We start from the raw sequence: 24,872 nt of genomic DNA, 5'->3' as shown, positions 1-24,872 counted from the left end.
AGCTCTGTCCTCTTCCACAGTCAACTTAACCCTCCTTTTATCTCCTTTCATCCATCACATCTGTCTTCCTGTCAGTTTTATTATCTCTCTGTCTCTGTCCTCCAACACCTCCACCTCCCACCTGCAACCTCCTCTCTTTCGCTCCCTCTCTGCCCTTTCTATCCCTCATTCCCTGCCTCCCTCCCTCCCTCCCTTTTCATCTCTCGTCCTCCTCCTGCTGTGCTGTCTCCTCTCGCTCCCATTCCCCCTCCAGCTCTCACACTCATGCAGCATCCTTCCCTCACCTCTTCTACCTTCACACTCACCTCCTCGAGCCTCCGTCTGCCCGCCGCCCTCCTCTCCATCACCTACTAACACACATCATTTGTCGCCTCTTCCTCGAGTCTCGTCTCTGCCTCCTCCTCCTACTCTTCCTCCTCCTTCTCCTCCTCCATCTCCCGCTGGTTTTCCCTCCTTCTCACAACACTCTGCACCCACTATCCACACACTCATGCTCATTGGCACCCAAGGACAGAACAGCTTCTCGTCTGAACCGGCGATGGTTTGATCCTTTTGGCCAGACTTCTTGACACTGAGCTCAGCTGAGGAAGAGGACAAGGACAGAAAGAAGGCATGGAGCACAGCCACATCTTCCCTGTGTCCCACCACAATGGAAGCGCCAGGGGATGCCCTCTCGGACCCCTGCCTGTTATCTACTACAGCGTCCTGCTCTGTCTCGGCCTGCCTGGTAAGAAAGTCTGCGTTGCTGCCTGCATCGCTGCTCTCTCCCAGAGTTACGCTTTGCATTTCGATTTGTTGTGCACTTGTTTGCAGGACTGAGTAAGACTGCTGTGCACCGCTGCACACACACGCTTGTTGATTTGTCACTCTGACCTTGTGGCTTGTCACGCATGCACATGCTTTATGTGTATTTGTTTCTACTTGTGCCTGTCATTCTATCTTTAGAGTCTTAAAACATCACAATAAGCACAAAATTCCACCACTACTGTCTTTTTTTTTTTTTTTTTTGAACGTCAGATGAGGTGTAAGTAGGTGCAAGCAGATGCTTGAGAAGTTGTGTGAGTAATCTTACTGGCTTGACCTCCAGGACAGGTGTGTGCTGCACGGCTTTTTCTCCAGGGAGCCGATTTGATAACACATCTGTCCTCCCCGTTGAATGATTAGTCCATTCACCATCGCTGTCAGACTCATTTACTGCCTCTGTCCCACTGCGTGATCCATGAGCAATGACTCGCTCTCACACGGGGAGGCAAAACGACGTCTGTGCATGTGCGAAACAGAGAGACAGGGACTCTGACGGAAAAAAATTAGAGGTCAGACTAAAGATTAAATTTACTGATGTCTGAATGGAGGTCAGGGTTTCGATGTCAAAAACCTACCAATACACACATCCAGTTTACTTAAAGACACCAAGACATTAGAAATTTATGATTAAACAAAACTAATTTCCTGAGTGCTTACTGATATTTACTTCTCATGCTGCTAGGAGAAACTTATGCTTATTTTATTGGGAATATATATGATCAACCAACACAAAGTGAAAATGAAAATGTTGCATGTTTTTAAGTATTTGTGTGGTGGGAATTTCTATCAAGTTACACTTACTCTAACATCAGATCAGTGCAATCAACGTGCGTGGGTAGAATGGAAAGATTATGGCAAAGCTAACCTGTCAAGACTAAATTAACAACAGAAGATGTCTGTGGTGCCTCTGGAGGAGCTGCATAGATCTACAGCACAGCAGAGAGAATTTATCAACATGACAATCATTGATTGTGCACTCTACACACCTGGCTATTATCTAAGAGCAGCAGGAAGGAAAACGTTGTTGAAGGAAAACTGTAAGAAGCCAAAGAGAAAATGTGTCAGACCCAAATAAAACTTTCTGACCTACATGCAAAACCCTCTGTGTGCCAGAAAACTCACCCAACTAATCACCTGGCATAGACCACCCCCGATATTTAAAACATGGTGGTGGGAGCATCTTGCTTTGGGGAGGCGTTTCTTCAGCAGGGGCTGATTGGAGTTGATGGGAGGATGGATGTAGCTGGAGGGAAATTACAAATGCATGCCAAAGTTATGAACCAGTTATTACCAATAAACAGTTGCATGCAGTTTTAACATGCATAAAATCCCAGTGAAATTTATTGCAGTTTCTTGTTATAATAAGAGAAAAGTCAAACATTTCAAGGAGTTTGATTACTTCTGCAACTTACCCAGTATTTACAATTTTACTCAGCGAGTTTTGATGTCTCTCTCAGCCAGTTGCCTCAGATTAGCAAATCTCCCTCAGATCTGATTGCTTTCCCTTGATAAAGATTGAAAATGAGATGCTATCACGAGCGTAAGCCGTTTCGGTCGGAAATAAATCTGCAATGCAAAGTCCAGCGCTTTTGTGAGCCAAGACTGCAGTTGCCCCAGAGATTTGCTGTCTTGTAAAAATAAGTCTTTCTTTCTGATCAAATCCTGCCTAATTATTTAAGTCAGGGGCCAGCAATTTGCCTCGCTGTCATTTCTTTTGATTCTGCTGCCGGGTTGCCTTTAGAAATGCAACTAAGGCTGTTTATTTAATCACCTAGTAAGAGTAACCAGGGGAGAGCGAGGGAGTACAACAATAAGGTGCCTGAATTGATGGCTAAGTTAAGTGCAGCAAGCTGATATTTTGCAGCAGCGACTTGTTCAATCATTATGACACAGCTCATTCCACTCAAGCTGAATCATGAATGTTTCATGGGAGCAGCGTGCACGAGAAGCAGCCGCATGACCTACAAACACACATGCAATAAAACCTCTTTATTGACAGGAAGCTATGATTCAGGTTTTTCATCAGCTAACTGGGGTCCCTTATGCATCCAAACACTGACTCAGAGCTGCATGTTGCGGTGCAGGCAGGGGTCACATCAGAAGTGGAGATTTGAGGTAAGAAGGCGCTGAGAGAGGGATAATGCATGTCAAGTCATGGAACAAAATAAATCAGTTCGACCAGTTCAAGGAAATTATAAAGTAGGAAATACTGAATATTAATGGCCGGAAAAGGAAGGGAAGAAAAGGGCACAGAGAAGAAGAACATTGGTGTTAGAAGAGGGATCAGAGCGCTAATGGGCAGAGCGATGTAGCAGAAGTAGCACCTCAGAGCACTGAGAGCGGCTGAGATGACAGAGCTGAAACTAATTGCCGCGTTTTTAATTAATTGCTAACTTGAGCTTTCTGTTTGTGTCTCCACACCCCACACCACGCTACTGGAGACGGTGGACACATGTGCAGGCAGGGCGAGCGGCGTAGCGAAGCTGTCGCTAACAGGTTGCGATTGTAGATGTGAGGGCCTGCTCCTTGGATTGTACGCCGTGTCTTAAAGCGCCGGGTACGCCGTGCGCAGGAGGAAACCATTAGCTGATGAGCAACTCTACGGGACACGGAAAGAGTGTGATGAAGTTCCAGTCTCTCTTTGTGGTTCGACATTTCTGCACACAGTGTGCTTCTGGAAATTTTATCGCCAAACTCGTTTAAAAAAGGGAAATAAATAAATGAAGAATGTGCCAGGCAGTTTCAGCAATAATAACTCCCTCAACATTTATTAACACCCCTGGTAGAGATGAGTGATGTACAAAATACATTGATCTTTTTTTGTCAAAGTGGCACAATGTCACAATGAAAAATGTAACTGAAACTTTTTGTAATTTATAATGTTACTTTTTATGGGAATTCTAACATTTTCAGCTGTAAAGTTATTTTAGGAGCTAAATTATGAAGACAATGTAAGAGCAGCATTCAAAATATATTTTTAGCTCTTTTGCTCTCATTCTTTGTAGAAGTAGCAGAGGGACTGTCACACCATGTGTGAGAGGCTAACATTTACTTTTTAAAAGACACTAAAACTGTTTTAGCTTTCCTTTACCATCTTACGTTAGCGCTGTTAGCATCGCTAAACAGCAGGCTCCAAATCTAGTCCTTTACCTGAACACTAAGATGTTCAAATGGTTGAAAAGCTAATTAAACTGCTACTTCTCTGCCTTCCTATTACTGGATATTCTTTGAGACGTGCACACTGTCCACAGATGGTTGAAATTTCGTATTCAAGCATATCAGATGTGCGCATTTGTTGTGCAAAACTCCAGATTTGCATCAAGAAGATTCAGTTTCCTTTTGAACAGCTTGTTACATCTTTTGACTTTGTCTGACTTCATTTGAAACACCGTAATGATAATTAAGCCAGTCCTGACATGTGGTAGTGTGTTCTGTCTGTGTCAGAATGGACCCAGACCAGGTTCAAATATTAGTTGAGACGTTGCTGCACTGACTAATTAAGATACAGGCTAAGCAACACTTGCTGTTTGTCTCCCTGCATTACAGGGTGAGACATCAGGAAATAAATAAATATCCTTAACCCTAGACTAGATTTGCTTCCCCCGGTGTAACATCCAGCCACTGAAATCTGAATATAAGGTGGTAAATGATGGACAGACAATGTTTTAGTGCCTTTTTGTATGCCATTCGATAACTTAAAAGTCTTAAATTTGACTGTTATACTATTACAAAAACTATCTTTTTGTAAAACTGACAATGTTGATGCCTAATCATTCGATGTGTAATTTAGGGAGCAAACATAAAACTGTGATATTAGGTAAAATAATTTCTGGAAGAGTGCGGGTAAGAGTCGTAAAAAGGTGAAGGGAAAGAGGTTTAAAAGGTGCACGGGTGCTCTGGTGTGGAGGGAGATCATTTCAGTGACACGTGGGTGCTTTGCCTGCTTAACCCCCTCTTCTCTTTAAAGAAAAAGGTTAAATGACTTGAGAAAATACAGCCGCACGTAGGAGGAGTGGAGGTGTTAAACCTGGATGAGCGACAGACTAATATAAAAAAGGAAATCGGTTTCTGAGAGATGTGCTCCGTCCTTCTAAATCTGAGTTCTTTCATTTCTTTCAAATTACACACTTGATGCTCATTATTCTGTTTCCAGTGTCCTGCTGCTGAGGTGGTTTCGCACTGCAGCCTAACGATTTCACACCTTTAAACAAGTCTGACGTCGCTGAAACATTCAGGCAATCAAATTGCGTCTCTCCTTTTCTTCTCCCATGCAGTCATGCCCGATTTGTTTCTCTTTACAGATGCAGGTGTCTCCCCAATTTAAAGGATCAGGCTGTGAAATATAGTTAAAACAACCAGCCCTGCTAAAGTGAACATTTCTCCAACTAATTGCACAAAAAGTGATCCGACCCTGCACAGTTGTCACGGCTCTGGTGACTCCTCCAGAGGCTGACTGGTGTCTGAGCAATCTGGACAACATCTCCTCCCACGCCCACTTATCCGCCCGCTCAAGGGGAAAAGGTCGGGAGTCGTCAGCGCCAACAACCGCTTCTTCTTCCGCGCCGCGGTGCGGGCCAAGTGTCAGCCGCTACTTAATGAAGAGATGGGCTCCATCGATTTTCAGTTTGAACTATCGATCCATCAATCTGCACCCGTGACGGGGCATCTGGAGCGGGATGGTGTCTTGTTAATAGATGCTATCACTCTCGAAGCAGGGTTTGAAATTGGTTGAGATAAGTCGAGATAAAAAGGGGGAGCAATAACAGATTGAGCGTTGCAAATGAATAAATTAGGTAGGCTGAGATTGGAAACAGAGGTTTGTTCTAGAAAAGGAAAAAAAAAAAAATAACCCGACGAGGGAGGTGTTGTTTGAGGCAATAAATCAGAGATCTGCTGTGACAGATCCGACTTTGTTTGGCCAGCTGACACAGAAAACTCTGTCACAGCTGCTGGAAATGCACCAAGCTAAACCTCTGTATTTGTTTGTTGGTTTTCACAGCAGTAGCAATGCGAGGATGATAACAGAGATCTGGAGCTTATTAAGGTATTCGCTTTCCTCTTTTCAGTCAGTCGATGTTTATTTCATTCTGGTTTTACCTCGACTCTCTGCTTTATCTGCATTGCTTCACCTGTAATTTATTTTTTGTTTGGATGAAATTATTGAAAAATTGAGCTAACCTTTGATTTAGAGCCCATAAAAATCACTAAGCTGGCACTTCTCATGCATATCAAATAGGTAGTTTTAACAATACTTATAGTGTTGGTTCTGATTTGATCTTTTGTGTTGCAGTATTGTACAAATACATGTCAATACTTATTTTGTTTGAATATTTTCATTTCTTTTGCTTTAACTCTTTTTTTTTCCCCTCGTTGGAGCATTAATATCACATCCCGTAGTATTATTTACAACCTGTTTCTTTAGAGACATTTCTCTAAATGTCTCTGAATTATCTGTATTCCAGCCACTTTCTCCTCTGACTGTCGTTTGCAGTTTTTGCACTCCCTTGATTTGTTGATTCAGCATTGGATCATTCGTTAATGTCTCAGTCAAGGTCTGCTGTTTTCAGGATTTTTAAACAGTTCCTGCAAGCACTTTTTGTTTCCAAGTCTTAAGCATCCCCTTGATCCAGAAGTGTGACTGTTCTTAAACGAATAGCTGCTGAGGTGAGCAGGCAGAATACTGCATCAGTAGTTTGATGCAGCAGCTTCTTTTTTCCCCTCCCAATCTGTAAAATATTCTTCAATTTCCTGCTTCGACACAAATCTCTGCTCCCTTTTTTTTTTGTGCTACCCCCGTCACCACTCAGCCCACATGTTAAACTTATCTTCAGATTAAAACATTCTGCACTGATATCGCTCCATTTGCATGCGATGAAAGCATATAAATCAGAGTTTAAACTCTGAATGAAAGCTTTTCAGTGGGTTTGCACTGAGGACGTGCCCCTGCTTTTGCTCTGAGGATTTAATAGATCGCCTCGCTTTATGTCCGCTCTGACACTTAAGAGAAGACAAAAGAGAAACGGTTGTCATCAGGAACAAAGTGCCTGTGACCTTTGAAGCCAGCTTTGATATTCACCTCCTCTCTGTCTTTCGCCTCCCTTCTTTCTCCCCTGACAGTTCTCCTCTGCACCTCTTTTTGTCTTCTTTAGTACTTATAATCCTACCTCTTATTCCCTCTTATTCACCTGTTCTCTCCTTAATTCTGCAACCTTCATCAGAACAAGGTTTTCTTCTCTTCCTCTTTTGCCCTTCTTTGCTCTTCGTGGCATCCAGTCATGCTGCCAAGCTGCAAATTGCTCCAAATAATTTCCAAATGATTTCTTTCTTCTTTTCTGTGTTTGATACGAGAGCCATGAGCAACCCTCAGTCACTCATGTTTCTGACTTTGGTTTTTCTGGATTGAACGGTGCAGGGTCATATGTCGACAGCCCGCCTCTAATGGCGGGATGAGTCAGCCTCGTTACACGCATCAGGAAGCACGCTGTGTCTTCTCCCTTCCTGCTACACGACGTCAATGGCCATGGATGTCCTTATAATGTAGAGCAGCAGGGGGAGAGGAGACACAAACACCCACCTTGACAAATGCACAATCAAAAGCAAAATGAGGTCTGATAAAGACCGTGTTTTATTTTTCCTCTCAGCTGGAGATGCTTTGTTTTTGCTTTTTTTGTGTTTGTTTGTTTGTTTTTTTTAACTAAACAAAGAAGGTGAAACTTTGGATTCATCAATCTGTGAGAATGATTTGTGTGTAGCGCCTCGGCTTTCCCCGCTGAGACAAACCTGGCCTCTGCGCCAGCATCCCTGCTAAATGCCAAGCAGATCCACAAAGACAACGTAAAAAAAAAAAAAAAAAAAGCAGGAATCAATTGAAATGGATGGGCAACCCCGTTGCAGGGCGGCTGCAGCTAAATGGAAAATGTCAAGCTCGCAAGAGATCCCTTTTGTTCATCTGGAGAGGGCCCCTGCTGCAGCCCAAACAGAATAACGTGCAGGCAGGGACAGTAAATATCTCACATTTTCCCATTTTATGTCACTTCAACTGCAAGTGCTCTGATAGATGGAGATACTACAGAGAGAGAGGATTTGAAATGTACGGTGCACAAACCCGAAGTAGCACAAAATTGTCCAGTTTCATAAATAAAAATCTGGAAGGTGTGAGGTGTATTTGGTATTCATCCCTTCAGAGTCGATACTTTATTGAACCAGCTTTTGCTGCAATGACAGCAACAAATCTGGAGCAAACATGTCAAGCTCTGTCAGATTGGATGGAGATGGAGATTGCCCATGGGCATCTGTTTAATTGGATTTTTTTTTTTTCTGGTCTTTCACTTTTTAATGGGTGAACATTCTTCGACCCACATCGTCATATTGTAACACGGCTGTATGTTCAGGGTCTTTGTCCTGCTGAAACTTAAACCTCTGCAAACTCAAGGCTTTACTGAGTAAAAGGTTTTCTTCCAGGATTGCTACCTCCATTTATTTACTATTACCCCTGACCACTGACTGCCACCATGTTTCACTGAGATGGTTTGTTCAGTGAATACACAGCACTTTGTTTACAGGTTGCATACGACCAGAGCACCTTTTGCCACATGTTTGCAGCATCCTCTTTGTGACTTGTGGCAAACTGAAATGCAACATCTTACAGCTTTCTTTTTGGCATTCCTCTCTACAGGCCAGATTTGTGGAGTGCACACCTAGTTTTCCTGTCAGTATTTTCTCCCAAATGACCTGTGGCACTTTTAGCAGCTGTTCTGATTGATGCTTTGTTCACCCAGTCTGTAGGTTTGGGTGGATGCTTATGTGGGCTTGCAGTTGTTATTCTCTTTCTGCTTTCAGACAATGGACTAACGAAAGTTTGGGTTATTGTTTTATAACGTATCTATGGTCTCCCCAACTTTCTCCTTTGTCTATCTGTTGTGTCTATTGATCTCAATGCTGTTTGTTCATTAATGTTCTCAAACAAACCCCTGAACTCTTCCCAGAACTGTTGGATTTCCACCGAGACTAACGAACACACACGTGGGCCCTATCTACTTAGAAGTGTGGCTTCTGAAGAATCTTATGCGACGGATGTCAGAAAAAAGGGGTGTGAATACAAATACAAAGTAATAATTTTATCATGTCTAAAAACTAATAAAAACATGCATCATTTTACTTCCACAATTATGTTCTGCTTTGTGTTGGTTTGTCACATTGAGGTGTGTGGATGTGACAAGAGCTGTTCAAAGCTGTTTAATACAAAATTAATACAAAATTACATGGATAAAAGAGTCATCCTATTAGCTTTGAGGATATTGGATTGAGTTTTTGTTACATAACAACCAACAATGACTCTTTACATAAAATCAAATATGTTGATGAGACACTAAAAAAATCCCTAATGATCCATCATATAGTGTATTGAGTCATTTGTTGCATCAGAACAACCATTTTATTTGATTAGTCAACCAAAGGACTTGACACTATTATCAAATCTGATAGGAAGGAAGTAATCAATGCAATTATGATTAACCTTTTTTTTCTTCTTGTTGTTGCTTTGCCATCCCTGTGGCAAAGTGCTGTCAAAGTCCCAAAGGATGATACCATTTTGAATGCAGAAAACTGTGAAAAAGGTTTAAATCACACCTAATTTATTCATGTTTTGATGCCGAGGGAGCCGGTTGATGTATAATCTTGTAAAACGGTCTTAACCAGAAAGAAGATATGTAAAATTTGTTCTGCAAAAGAAAAGTGAACAGACACAGCCCATGAGAAAAAGAGATCCACCATCTGAATTTCATTTTTTTCTTCTCTCTTGTGTCGAAACTTGACAAAAATCCAGCAAATACCTGAAGCATAACTTAAAGGAGATATGACTTTCTGAAGTTTTAACATTTCTTCTTTTGTTCTTCACATGTCCTTTATCTTTAATTGTGCAGCCACTGCCAAATAAGTTATGACCAAGGACGAGCATTGGACATAACATCAGAATAAAAGCTGCCAACAAAAACTTAATTCAGTATTTTTGTGAAAGAATTATGCGTGAAATAGACCTAATTACTTTCCAAATCAAATGTGGAGTGCAATCATGTTGATATATCTGTTAGAAACCACAAAAACATAACCAAAATACTTATTTTTAATAGAATACAGCAACATTTTATGGAAAAAAAATACTCAAATCTTCCAGAAAACTCAGTGCTAAAGATGATTTTCCATATCCTTTTCTTGATATTAACCAAGCTGGAGAGTGCAGCATTCGGTAGCCCTTTATGTATTGGTGTGCTAAATCTTCCAAACAGCTTCGGCATGTCATTTATGGTTATTGATAGATCAGACCCTAATGAATTGGCTCGTCTCTGATGATCTGTTTGTGTGCACATGTTCAGAGTCCAGCACTTGCTGATGTGTGCGCACTCTGCTGCACAACCTCCCAGCCTTGCAAGCACATCTTTAATCATTATCCAGAGCCATCTTTGTAATTTGTAATCACTGGATAGTGGCTGAGGCTGTGAAGTGTGATCTCCCAGACTCCAAGCTGCCATATTTAATCCAATCCCAGATGCATTATTGCAGACAGGGACACGATCACACAAGCTTGCATGTACAGTGATGGCTGCTAAGTGGATTAATGTCTCCGAAGCTGCAGTAGGATGTCAGAAGTGTCTCTGTTTGAGGTAACTCACTGGACATGACTTGACACGGTGCCAACAGGTTGCATTGAAATATTCGTCTTATTCACTGAAAAGAGGACAGGTACAGTACTTACAGTGTTTTTGTTAGCTGGGCAACTGAAGCACAAGTTATCATTTTAAGGTATTTATTAATTTGTTTGTAAATGTTTGTGAAGAAAAAAAAATCCAAAAATTGTAATATTTTGAAATTCTTTATACATCCCACAAAATGGTTATACCCTTTCACTTAAATTATAGTGAATTGCACTTAAATAAGAGCCAATACGCCATTTATATCACAATTAAATTACTAGGTTACCCTCAGTTGTTATGAAAGTGCTGAATCAAAAATGACTTAAAAGAAATTTGACTGTCCATCATACCCACGTCTAATGCCTTAAAATTGTAGTGACTTCATAATTTCTGACATCGGTACATTCGTACATGTATATCTTGTTTCAAAAGGTTGATAATCTCAAAACTCAGCCCAGTACTTGAGTCTGTTTATTGCTTTGTTTTGGGTCATCTTTATGCCGTTGAGTCAAGCGCTACTTGGCTTTCATTTTTCACAAATGTCCTCACATTTTCATTTACACAGACGTAGAGGCTTCTTACAGCCAGCTTTGAAGGTAAACTGACGCATACTGCCCGCCCTGGGCATGTTGGCAGTTGTTTTTAATGCCCTCCATTTTTTCAAATTGTTTTGAGACCTATTTAAGTCCCTTATCTAATAATAGACAATTAAACTGCTACAATTTTCTTTCTTATGGCTTCAGACAGCTCTACTGCTGTCACAATGGTGTTCGTTTTCGCTTCAACAGTCAGGATTACGCTGACTGTCGAAGCAAAATATTTAAGTATAAGAATAAGTGGCTTTCAAAATACTTAGTAAAGGTCCTCTAATGACATTCACCTAATATAACACCTGTGTGGGATTTAACCATTATAAGTGTGAATAAATGTGGAGGTGTTCCTCTTATCAATTATATTTTTCATCCTGTTTTATGAAAAATGTAAGGCTATCCGAGTGTTTTCTGATTTTTTTTTTTTTCAAAAACCCTTAATTTACCAACACTATCTGACCTACGAATGCAAGGTAGATGCAAATTGGCCAAAGATCTTTGTCAACATCAGTGAAAATGTTTAACGATTATTTCTGGGTGAAACCATTGATCCGAAGGTGAGGCAGACTGGGGGAGGTGGCTTGACTTTGAGCTTCATTTCAGAAGCTAAATCACAGGCGAATGGACGGCAGACAGTACTGCCAAGACTGTGAGGCTGCATGTTGCCCTTGTCACTGTGTTGTGACTTTACTCCTGATTGGAGATAACAATCTGGCCAAAGGGAGATGCAGTTGCTCCTGGAATTACCCAGCAGGTGTCAATGAAGCGAAGAATCAGATAGGAGGAACCAAGACAGACAGGGTTGGCACACTTTTAGCTTGGCAGAATATTTTTTTTCATCTTGTTCATATTAAAATTGCTCGCATGCTTTTGTTCTGTGCAACTTGTGTCAGTGTCTGCAGCATTTCTGTCGCCGTTAGCTGCTCCTGCATTTCTGTGTTGTATATTGCTGGCTGTTTGCAATCACCAGAGTCCACTAACAATCAATCTCTCTGTTTCCCTCCCTGCCCTAACCCTATATCCATTTCTTTTCCACCTTCACCACCATTTTCCCAATTCCTTCAATCACCCTCTTGCTCACCACTCCCAGCTAACATCCTGACTGTGGTTATCCTGTCCCAGCTGGTGCTGCGTCGTCAGAAGTCCTCCTACAACTATCTCCTGGCTCTGGCTGCTGCTGACATCCTTGTTCTGCTCCTCATTGTGTTTGTTGACTTCATCCTGGAGGATTTCATCTTGGCTTCCTTCCTCCCTCCATCCATAAACAACGCAGTGCAGGTTCTGGAGTTCTCTTCAATCCACACCTCCATCTGGATAACCGTGCCTCTCACCATCGACCGCTACATCGCTGTTTGCCACCCACTTCGCTACCACACGGTGTCCTACCCCGCTCGAACACGCAAGGTGATATTTGCGGTGTACGTCGGCTGTTTGCTATCTGCCGCACCCTACTACTGGTGGCCTGAGTTCTGGCACAGTCTACCCGGGGTGGGCAAAAGCGATGAAGGAGGAGGAGGTGGAGGAGAAAGCAGCAGCAGAAGAACAGTGGCCGAGCACGTCCTAGTTTGGGCTCACTGCGCCACCGTCTACCTCCTTCCCTGCACCGTCTTCTTCTCCCTCAACACCGGCATCGTGCGGAAGTTGCGAAAGCGCCGCAACTGCTTCAGATTACGTGGCTATTCCACCGGCAAGACCACCGCCATTCTCCTCGCCATCACCTCTGTTTTTGCAGTTCTGTGGGCTCCGCGCACCGTCTTGATCCTCTACCACTTCTACTCTCCGCCACCCACCTCACAAAGCGCCGGCCGCCTGCTCCACGTGCTCACCGACGTGGCGAACATGCTTGCGTTGCTCAACACTGGCGTCAACTTCTTCCTCTACTGCTTCATCAGTAAGCGTTTCCGGGCCATGGCGACCAACATGCTCCGAGCCCTCATCCACTGCCGGAAGCAGCCGAAGCCATTTTACGCCAGTCACAACTTCTCCATCACAAGCAGCCCTTGGATTTCGCCGGCCAACTCTCACTGCATCAAGATGTTGGTGTACCAGTACGACAAAAATGGAAAGCCCATCTGCATCTCCTCTTGAGTCCACACCTACCAGCAGTGGTCCCTTGAATCTTTCAGGCAAACTGTGGCCACATGGGACTCATTGAGGCCACACAAGTTTATCCTGTTAGCGATAATAAAATAGATGGCTCAACAGGTGCAATGCACACATCAGATGCATGGTGCAAAATTTCAAAGCCTCTTGTGATCAACAAAGTTATCATAAAGCAGCAAACAGCATCAGTCAGATGCTGTTTGGTCCCTTCGTGCAAAAAACACATCTGCTGAGGATTAAACTTTAGGACAGATGAAAGCATATCACCACCATCGACCCGTGAAAATGAGCCGCCATTTGCAAAACATAAAATAACAAAACAAGATGACGATGAGTCCTTGGTGAATCATCAAATATGTTTTGGTCATGGATGGTCCTTCGTGTTCATGGCAGAAAATGAGGAAGAGCTTTTAACAGATGAGTCTTTTATCTGTTGGGGAAATTGTTGCCGGTCTGACCCCTGCACATCTCACCTGTGGGGGTGATTCACTCAGGCACAACGCAGACAGACTGCCCACTGCCCACGGTCGTGACTGTCTCTGTCCAGAAATGTAAAACAGCTCTGTCATTTCCATTTTAATATGCAGAGGAGTCTCAAATGCATTTTAAACAGGGCTCTTACGAAATGAACAACACGTTCTGACTCTTCTCCTGACTGTGCTGTGCTCATAGTTCGCCTACACGTCAACGCTCACGTCAGAACTCAACCCTGACCATCACTGGACGAAGGAGTTTTCATTCCTCTGTTTGTTGGTGAAATATTTACTCATGGTAGAGATGACTGTTACTGTAGCTTTGCAAAAACACAAGAAAAGAAATGTGACTTGGTGTCAGTGTAGCACTGAGGTATTTTTAAACTAGTTATCACCTTTTCCATTATTAGAATGAGGAAATTTCTGCAACCAGGAGATAGTCCTCTATTAACTATTAATGGTCCTTGATGACTTACTGTTAGCCATCATCCAGATGCATTTAATGAAAGCAAATTAAGATGTCTTTAACCCTTTATCTTTCCAGGAGACCAAGACAGAGAGAGGTAGAGAGGACTAGATATTCTGCTCTCCCTTCCTGTTGGTTTGTTTTCCCCCATCTAAAGCTTTCTGTCCCATTATGCCACGCTGAATCCGGTCTCAGGGCCAAAGTGACGCATTTGAGGTCTCGTCATTCTGCTACTTGCTCTACACATTTTACAGCAAACCATAACCACATTAACTGCATGCCATTGAAAGAACACATTTAAATAAAGACATTCCCATCTCTTTTTTTTTTTTTTTTTTTTTTTGCTGTATGGCCCAAAGACAGCAGACTGAGATCAGTGCACGTTCATCCTTTAACCCTCCATTGCACATTATTAGGGATCATCTATCTAATGAAGCTCTGCTGAAAGGCAGAGTTCTACTAAAACATGTCTAAAGGGATCAGACACATTAAGCTTTTTCTGAGCCTGTAGCTGATCTGAGCATATTTAGGAGACAAATAAACTCCTGTTTAGCGCTTCGATGTCTGAGACACTTCAAGAAGCGTTACTTCGTTTTTGTTTGTACTCTTTAAACAAGACCTTCTAAAGGGTTCCTACATATTTCTCCAGTCATAAGTATAGATACAAGAGTTATCTAAAAATGGAAGATAGAGCAACGGATGGATGGATAGATGGATGGATGGATGGATGGATGGATGGATGGATGGACGGACGGACGGATGGATGGAATTTGTAGGCCACTGAATCGAGATTGAAGTCTTAAAATTGAAACAAATGTTCAGACTATTTTCTTTTTTTTCCTTTTTTTTTAATGAAAATCAAATTCCCTACATTTCTGCAGATATTTGAAAGCTAGAATCCTGTCTGTAGGAGAGATGGGATGGAGTGGAAAAAAGTAATCTTTTACCAGGTCAGCTTCACTGCCGGAGTAAATGATTGTGGCAAATGATTAATTTTGACTTTCAAATCGAGTAACATAACGATGAATAAAATATGACCGTTTGCATAGTAACTACCGTAGTATGAAGATTTTTAACAGTTGGAAATGCTTTGTTTGATCAACAGTATATACACTAGCAAAAACTAAATAACATAATTTTTTATGTATTTATTTATTTATGAAAAACTTTACACCCTTATCTTGATCCCTGCTGTATAGACTTTGAAAAAAATACCAGTGTTACTTTACATTTTATTCAAAATAGCATGTAAAAATAATGAATACACTTTTTAGTAAACAATAGAAAAATTTACTGAATACAATTACATAATTAATCTGTCTTTAGAATTGTGCTCCAATGCCTCCTTCCCATCCAAAATGGTAATGTCACTACTGGACAGTAATTCTTTGAATTTAAAAGATTACTTTAGACCTAAATCAGTCACAGTTACTTTTTTTTTTTTTTTTTACTATTATCTTGCATTTGTTTCAATTCAAGTACCATAATGATTGCCAGTAGAGGTTGGACTGCACTATGTTTACAAAAGATTTAAGAGAAACATATGATGATACCTTCGTCTGTGATTGAAAATCTGATTTTCTGAGTTAAAAATCAGCTGTGTTGGTTAAATTACAACTTCTCTTTGTCACAAGCCCAAAACTCAACATGCAGTATGGCTCCTCCGTGTACAAAATAATAAGAAAGCTGCTGGATTTAAGATTTTTTTTTACCGTCCTACTTGACGGTGTACATAGTATTATAGCATAACCTGTGGGAACAATCAGATCTCAGGTTTGGATTTAGTTTCAATACATCTGTGTCCAAAATACTGACTTAACTATGTTGGCTCAGCTGCCTGAGAAAATGTTAACATCCAAAAGATGTACTAAATTATATTTTACAATGTTGCAAGGTAAGCGCTAAGTTTATGTATGAAATAGGAGAAATGTAAGTCTTCTCTGTAAGTCTTCTCACACAATTAATGTAACCAAACTGAAGTGCTACAAACAAAATTATCAGCAATCAAAACAGATAGCAATCACGCCGACATTAGCTTAGCAGCCTAATGGTGCTGCACAAAAACAGAAGGAGAGATTCGTTCCAAACAAATGATAAAGCTATGCTCCTGATGCATCGTCAGGACAGTATCATAGCTTAAACTTTTAATATTGGAGAAAAAAAAAAAAAAAAAAAAGAAAAAAAAAAAAAAAATATATATATATATATATATATATATATATATATATATATATATATATATAAACCTGGAGAAACAGCAGTTAGGACAAATATTGGTTACTGTACAGAAAAAATCTACTAGAGTCCTGAGAATCAATGGTGAGTAATTGAAGTTTGCACAATCACAGGGCTGATGTCGACCATATAATACCAATGAAGTTTTGGTATTATCTGCACTTTATAGTTAGTTAATTGTCAAGCTTAAAGAAAGCATTAAGTTAATCTCATTAACACACACTTGAACGGGACTAACAGTATTAGCAAATGTCTAATCTTAAACGTCTGAGGTCGTCAAATGTTCCTGACAGGAACGTTCTTAATAACCTCTATTAGTGAAATGCAGAGAAATACATTCTTATTGAAATGTTTATAATTAAACTGATCCGAGAATTAGGATTTGTAAGGCTTTACTACAGTATTTAAGCATATTCCTTTTAATGAGAATATAGTCTCTATACATCAAAATAAAAAATAAGGACATTTTCACATATTAAATTTAAAAAAGGAGAAACAAGAATTTGTATATCAATCTAACATAAAATACAACATCTTAAATGATTAATATATATATAGACTGAAGTAATTAGTCAAGAGGTCCATGATAATAGGTATAGATGTATATATATATAGAACAGGTTGCCAACATTGTGTCTAAAGATATTTTTGCATTGAAACTGATTTGAAAATCCTTCCTTAGCAGTTTTACTGCAAAGGCTATTAAAAAATGAAAGTTGTTATTACAGAGGAAATATTTATATTCACCTTTAGATTGAAATGAGACGTAGTTAGCAACTATTACCTTGCAGGAACAGATTTTCTTATTTACCTAATTTTGAAAAACCTCCAATATCCCGCTTTCTGCTGCTCACAAGCCTAAAACGGGCTTGTCTTCTGCAAATTTCCCACTTTTTTGTGCTTCACTAATTGATTTTCTCCACAACTGCGAACTGAATGAATGATTGGCGATTGCCATCTGTTTCTCACCTCCTCCATCTCATTCCTCTTTTTCCTGCACGTTACGCCTTAAAGCCCTCGCTCAAAGTTAATTTCTCAAGTGTCCTCTTTTACTCCTTCACTGATTACCTCGGAGTCTTTCATGCTATGGGCGCACTAATGATTTTACTCCATGTTTTGTCATCAGAAAATTGATGCCCGTTATTGAAGACCATGAGGGGAAGCCAGTGGATGTTGTGCATTATTTAATGGAGATGAATGACCAGCGGGTCAATAACCAATAATCACTCAGTGAGCTCCTTAACTACCCCCCACTCTTCCCCGGCACTGAATGTAATGGAGCTAAAATTTGTGCTTTATTTTAATCAATACTGCTAAATGAGCAGGTTGCGGTCATTAGGAAGGTAAAATTGCGGAAACATTGTTTCTGCCTCGGCCCTGAGGAGCTGGTGCCAGATCGGCGTTGCGCTGACATTCATTTCCGCGTCCAGCTTTTCTCTCATGTTAATGTGACATTTGTGAGGGACTCGCACCTTAATGCCATGCTGGAGGCAGACATGCTGGGAAACCAAAACAGTGGTTAAGTGTAACATCCAGCAGTCATCTCCACTCTGCAAGGTGAGGTCTCTCATAGAGGATGGGAACAAGTGTGGGAGGGGAGGTCATTGCCAAGAAATATTTCCCAGTATGAGGGGGAAAAAACAGGGGCTTTATATTTTCTGGAGCCTGATATTAAGAAGATAACCAAGCATAGATCAATGAGAGGGGTAAATTGTATTTTCTCTCCTACACATCCTCAGTTTCCTCTCTTTCTCTCTCTCCTAGCTCAGCTCCTCAGAGTGAGTGACTGTGTGCGTGGGTGAACAAGTGTACGCACAAATAAAGCTTGTCTTAGACTGAAGCTTTAAATCAGTTTGTGCCATAGAACTAGTAACATATAAAACCTATGACGTATTTAATATAAGACGAAGATGAATACACACAGCACACTGTCATTGTTATATATACCTGAATGTGCAAATGAAGCTTCTTGCATTTCAGTTCAGTGTTTTATGGGATTGTGATTTTCTACAGAAGTACTTTCTTTTTATTTCTCTCCATGGCAGTATTTAAAACTGTTTTATGTGACTGTACAGGCTTGCATAATTAAACATTTTTTTTCAGCCTCATGAATGTATCAAAATGTATTACTGTGCTGTATAGAGTATGAAGTGAATTATTGCCTCAAATTTTTTGAATAAAGGAATAAATACAAATTTGTCTAAAGGTTGAGCTGTTGGTGAAATGTGTCTTTGTGTCTCAGTTCAATAAGCTATTCTACAATTAGCATAGAAGATGTTTTTTTTTTTTTAATCACACGCAGTCATAAAGTAGGCAGACAATTATGGCTAATAGTGTTTTTTTTTTATTAGTTTTGATTCATGTCGCTTGCAGCTGAAGCCAGATATTTACATTTACTGTTTGAAAAAGACACACAATCCATTTATTTCTCACGTCAAGACATTAAATCAGTTTAAACTCTTACTGCTTTTAGTCAGTTTGCCAAATCCAATAATAATCAGAGAACTGCCTCTTGTCCATTTGAATACTTGGGTCCAAGATAAACTTCACGGCTGCCCTCTTGAATGCTTTCGTTGTCCCCTGCACCGTTTTTATTATTAAAAGTTTGAAAAGAGCTGGCAGATTTAGACATAAACTTTATTTTTTCTTTAACTATATGGTAGGAACTTGCCGTCCTTTTGAAACAAAAACCCAAATACTCACGTAATAAGTCCATTACTTCTCCAATTTACATTCAGTTTCAGGAAAGGTAACTATGATGATTAGAAACAAGAGCAGGTGTTTTCGTCAGTGATAAATGTAATTATTTGGACAGTGTTGACTCAGCCGAGCGCAAAAGGAGAAAATCGTCTTCATCAGATGACGCACACACAAACCGCACTGTGCTCGGCAAAAATCATATTAGATTTAAATTGAAGCAGCAACACTTTTTTTTTTCCACCTTTCAAACAACATCCACAGGCACAGAGTCAGCCTCTCTTATTACCATATTCACAGCCAGCCAGTTGTTAATCACAGATCTCAGGATAAACCAATTAACACCTCTTGCAAGGGAAGAAATTCTGCTATTTTCGAACATTATGCACAAAACGCCAGCAGTAAAATAAAAGAACATTTGTCTGTTTCAGAGAGACAACCTTTCACAACCCCCTTTTTTTTTCAATAAACCCACATTATTGTAGATTATATGAGCTGAGGTCACTGTGCTTTTCATCTCAAGGTAATATAAAATGGGTTCATCTGATAAATGTCCTGTCGACTCCAAACCAGGAGAGGCTCTTGCTTCTCTGTAAGGAGAAAAACAAGGAGAAAAGAGAGAATGAGAGGGGGAGGTGGAAAAAAATCGAGGAAAGATATGTGGCTTCATGTGTGTGTCTGCGCTTCATGTCTGGCGTGGAGATGCAGTAATAAAGATTGATGGGGCTGCCTGATCGCACTGTGATGGGGTTTGCTGCTGATTGCATGTACGAGAGTGCACGTGCGTGAGCGCACGAGCAAATGTTTCTTAATTCATCAATTCCTGTACACCTCAGGCTCATGGAAAGACCAGTGGACCAGTTTGCTGTTTGTTTGTTATTATCCAAATCAAAGGCTGTAAATATTTCAGTGAAGTAATAATTATATGGATATATTTAAGCTGAGCACGAGCCTAAGATGCAGATCCTCCATGCATTGTCCTCATCCGCTTATTCCACATCAGAATCATTCTTATTAAGCTGGGTAACCTAAAATACATTACTTTAGATGACATTGAGTGTCTACACATGCACAGAGAGAACATGCAAACTCCTGACAACATGCATTTTTCCAGCCATTTTCTCCGTGCACAGAGTTTGCATCTGTTCCCATGTACTCCAGCAGCCCAACCCAAGGTGTGTGTGAGCGTGTGTGTTCTTAGTTGTTGTTCTGGTGCACTGATGTTTTACCCTGGGATAAAAATGCTCTGTCCTGTCCAGAAGGTAGCACACATCTCACACCTTGACCCATTGGTGCAACACGGCTCAATGGAAAGTAAAATTGCACTTTACTTCCACACAGAAATACTGTTTTCTCAGAAATACAAAATTTTTCTAAAACTGTGTCAGCTGTGTGATTGATTTCTGTTGCTTTTTTATGCTAGAAACTGAAAAAGTAAACTTAATTTCTAATATTCTGGCAAGTTTTTGTGAAACTTTTAAATTAATAGAAGTGAAAGGGGGAAAAGATATGCAATCACAAGGAAAAAATCTGTCTCCACATTCAGAGTTTTGTTTACTATCTGTTTCGTGATTGTGTTCTTCAGGCTGAGCTTTGATTGAATTCTTGTCAGCCATCTGGTTGTTAATATTTTTTTCCCAAAACGAGTCCTTGAAAGAAACAAAAACCATCTGCACTTGTGGAGAAAAGACTTTTGGTTTTCAGTTCCATCAGAGACATAAATGCTCCTCTTGCACATGCTGGCTTTTAAAATAATAATTAAAAAAAGTCTTTAAAAGTCCCCAAAAATGTATAACTTAAGCAGTTTGAGATGGAAAAAATGAGAGTGAAATTTTAATGAGACAACCACTCTGATTTAAGGCCCAGAATAAGCTTTCCACCTAATGCCTAATGCTGACGTCCTCAGAGGTTCTGACAGAAATGATAAAGTGGATAATGGCAAATTCAGACGAAATGATGCCACTGATAAAACAGAGGACTGAGCAAATGTCACAGCTGCTACGTTCTACTCAGAAATGGACTTAATGGAAGTTTTACAGTGAACTTTTACCACCAGGAACAGATGGTGAGGCCTAACAGGGGAGATTTCTGTCATGATTTAGTGATTCAATTAAAGCGTTGATGAACATTATTCACATGCTGAGCAAAGTCATTTGCTTTTTGCAGTTTTTACTACAGGATGGCACTCAGAGGAGGAGGTTGGCAGGTTTGTATAAAGTGAACAAACACATCCACTTAACCTCAATAATGCCTCACCTCAAAAAGAAAAAAAAAGCTTTGATCCACAATCAGCTAATGGAGTATCAAGGACAGTCATAAAAACAAATGTTAGAACATTCAGTTTTAAATACAGCAAAACTGTTTCTGTTTGGATTTCATCTTGAGCAGCTTATGAGCATCTGTGGATGTTTTCTTTTTATATTATTTTCTTCTCAGAGGCTGTCTTTATTGCGGCGATGTCGAAGCACTGTATTACATTTTGTCTGTGATGTACAGTAGGTGTCCGTGCCTGCGATTGCTCCAGGCTCACTCTCTGAAATACTCAAGTAATCTTCCTTATTGAGCAATAACCGTAAGATTTTTTTTGTGTGTGTGCGTGCAGGCCTTGAGTTTGATATAAAAAAGAATGACGACTATAAATCAAATAAGATGCAAAAAAAAAAAACGGAGCGGTTCCAACCTGCAATAACGTGACTCACGCTTCCTTTCCTACTGAAAGTTGCCGAAATATTGAAACAGATTTCTGAGATAGTTCCTTGCACATCATCCACATCAGTAATCTGCAAAATTACAGTCACTGCATGTCACACCTGAGCCCTCCCTCTGACTGTGTCTGCCGCAGGTGGGAAATTACGCTGTGAGGGCGACAAAATGACAATCTGGGGTAATGTTTCTCTTCAGAGAGGTTCATTCTGCTTTCAGCGAGGAAGTGACTCAGGCAAAACATGCTGTATCGTTCCAGGCAGCTTCGTGAACAATTCACTGGGGAAAGAAATAAAGCAAGTGATTATCTCAGAGAACAGGAAGGAGTCGTGTTATTCTCAATTGAAGGGCCCTTACAGACAAAACCAAACTGTTAGAGATTGTTTTAATGTTCCCATTATTGGTTCCACGATGTCCTCAAGATACCTTAGCTTGTAGTAGCCTAAGCCACTCTAACTATAAGCTTTATCAAAAGGTAAAGTTTTATGGCTAGTCTTAAAGGTAGAGGTGTCTGCCTCATCGACTAAAACTGGAAGCTGGTTCCACAGGAAAGGAGACTGAAGACTGAAAGATCTTCCCCCCCATTCTTCTGGAAGCTTTAGAAATCACCAGTAAACCTGTAGTCTGAGAACAAAGTGCTCTGTTGGGAATAGGTTGAACCGTCAGATCCCTGATGTTTGATCTGAGATAGACAGACACTAGTTACTTTTACTCAGATTATTCTTTTAAATACTCCCAGGCCAAAACTTATCCCTCAACGTCAACCTCTTTCAGAGAAATCATTGTATATCTCTCGGAAAACCAATTTAATCCCACTGGCAGCAACTGTTGCGAAACATTTTTGTTTTACTTCAGGAAGCTCTAAAGGTGATGTTTTGGCTTTTGGCAGCTGATTTAAATTTAGAAATAAAATAACAGGTTGTCTACTCTAAGCAGTATTAATTTAATTTAGCTAGTGAATGGTAACATGACCAGACCTCTTTACTTATTGCATGCACTGCTGGAGGTAAATCTGTTGCAAACTTGTCAGTAAAATACATTAACAAACATAATTAAACTATTTTTGTACATATGGTCTATACAGGGTCTTCTGCTGACGTATAATAAGAATTGTATCCCTGCATGCAAGTAAAAGTAAGCATGGCAACAATTGTTGCCGTTAGCATGCTACACAGAAATCGCTACTCCAGCTGTCAAAGATTTGGCTGTTTCTTCTGTTTATCTAGTGTTTTTCCATGTAACTTAAACAAAAGTTTCACATAGCTTAAAAATGTTTGAGATCTTCCAGAGCTGATAGAAAGACAGAATAATGTGTTGTACATCATTGTCATTCCCAAAGTTGAAAGAGATGTTTTCATTGTCATGTCCAAAATAAAATGTAATAATTCACAAATACTGTGTTTTGGAGATCTATGGATTGAAATTCATGCACTTATTTTGCAGGGGGACATTTTCAGATTCAACTTGGTGGTCTTGGTGGTCTACCAGTTCTAGCATAATGTTCATCTATCCATGTAATCATCTGCAGCCGTGGTCGCTGAATCCCACCTCACCTGACTCCTCTACTGAGGCCAATTTGAAACTGGAGACACCACCAGGGGTCAAAGCCAGATAAAGCATCGCCCCTGGCATCATTCAGGGAACTCAAAGCCCTCCAATGTGTTTAGCGACATGTCAAGCCACTGTAGATTATAATCCAGCTATTAATAAATAAAACCTGCAGAATTGGGTGTGTTTGTTTCGTTAAACTACCCTCGCTGGAGGATTTTCCTGTTACTTATGTTTTGTGTCTACAAACAAACTTGGTGCATCTCTCTCATTAATAGTCAAGTTTCATATGACTCTGTTTTTACCGCTGTGAAGAATCGTGAATCCATGCTAATCCTCCTTTTCATGCAACGCAGATCCCCGCTGCAGCTGCCCTGCTTTTGACCGTGAAAGCCGGCCTGTTTAATGTATTACGAGCAACACAGTTCCCTCTCCTTTCATCCGGCCAAACCACATCACCTTGATGTTGGAGTGGCGCTTCATCCGAGCTGGTCTGAGCATCAAACACACTGCAAGTCTAAGCAGAAACAAAGGATCACCTGTGAAGATGACACACATGATGATAAGCGTTTGCACCTGAACAGCCTGTTTGCATCATGAAGGATTTGTTTAAACACTGGAAATCGATGGAGCTCTGCAGCTTGGTGGGTTGATTTATTTGTCATATAGCACTGTTGAAACCAGACAGATGGATATGCAGCATAAAAAGAAACTCCATCTTTTTTTTTAATTGTTCTGGCATTAAATCAGATTAAGAATTAATGTCCAGCTAAGAACATTGAAATTATTTTTATTTGCAGAATGCTGGGGACATGGTCTTTTTAGATGTTTTTTATTAATGTGTTTAATTACAATTACCATGCCTTAAAACACTTTTGAAAAGTCTAGGCGATAATGTTTCTGATTCTGGTCATTAAGTTTCGAGATTTTATATTTGAAGACAACCACTTGGATATATCCTAAACCCTCCCACACATTGTTTTCTTGTTTGACATCATAGACAAAGCAAAACAAATCAGCCAAGTTTCCAGGAGAAAAATGATGAACCTTCAGAAGTCTTATCCATTATTGATTGAACTTTTCAGATACCTGGAAGTTCAATTGTTTGACCAATTCTGTGTAATATAACCAACATGTCCAACCGTCATATCATTCAGAAAGGAAATAGGCTGTGTGTCCCAGTTAAGAGCATATTTTTATATTTCACAACAAAATATGGGCATCAGAAGAAACAAAAGAACCTGCTGAAGATGCTGTACTAATATGTGCTGAAATACCACTCAGCAATAAAGATGCCATTGATCCTTAAAACGATATAAAAAGCCAGAATACAGTTTACATTTTCATGAGAAAAAAGACTTAATTTGCCTATAATGACCGCCGTCATGACATTTGCGGGGATAAAGGGAAGAGCTTGTAAACCTGATAACCTCATCCCAACTGTGAAGTAAAGAGGTGGGAGTGCCATGTTTTTGGTGTCAAGGGGAAAGATTATTGTGTGGAAATACTGAGGCAACTTTGCAAGATTTTAATCTGAGACAGTGGAAAACATGTCTACTTACAG

The 24,872-nt window shown here is 40.2% G+C and overlaps 1 protein-coding gene across 1 annotated transcript; it reads left to right on the top strand.

Annotated features, from left to right (window-relative positions):
- Positions 1–298: 298 nt before the first annotated feature.
- gpr139 (G protein-coupled receptor 139) lies at positions 299–16,318 on the top strand. Its single transcript, XM_015006242.2, has 2 exons — positions 299–727; positions 12,174–16,318. Exons 1-2 carry the CDS (start codon positions 613–615, stop codon positions 13,169–13,171), a joined length of 1,113 nt encoding a protein of 370 aa, XP_014861728.1. The 5' UTR covers positions 299–612; the 3' UTR covers positions 13,172–16,318.
- Positions 16,319–24,872: the final 8,554 nt, after the last annotated feature.

Source organism: Poecilia mexicana, unplaced genomic scaffold (genome assembly GCF_051168715.1).
Source record: "Poecilia mexicana isolate PSO_F unplaced genomic scaffold, ASM5116871v1 scaffold_8, whole genome shotgun sequence".
In the NCBI taxonomy this organism is placed as follows: domain Eukaryota; kingdom Metazoa; phylum Chordata; class Actinopteri; order Cyprinodontiformes; family Poeciliidae; genus Poecilia; species Poecilia mexicana.
Note: the sequence above shows the minus strand (reverse complement) of the source record. Positions and strands in the feature narration are given on the sequence as shown.

Bases quoted from the DNA above. Each gene is read 5' to 3' on its own strand.
- gpr139 (XM_015006242.2), top strand. From the start codon at position 613: ATGGAGCACAGCCACATCTTCCCTGTGTCCCACCACAATGGAAGCGCC. The intron at 728-12,173 runs GTAAGAAAGTCT...CACCACTCCCAG, and splicing joins GCTCTGTCTCGGCCTGCCTG to CTAACATCCTGACTGTGGTT.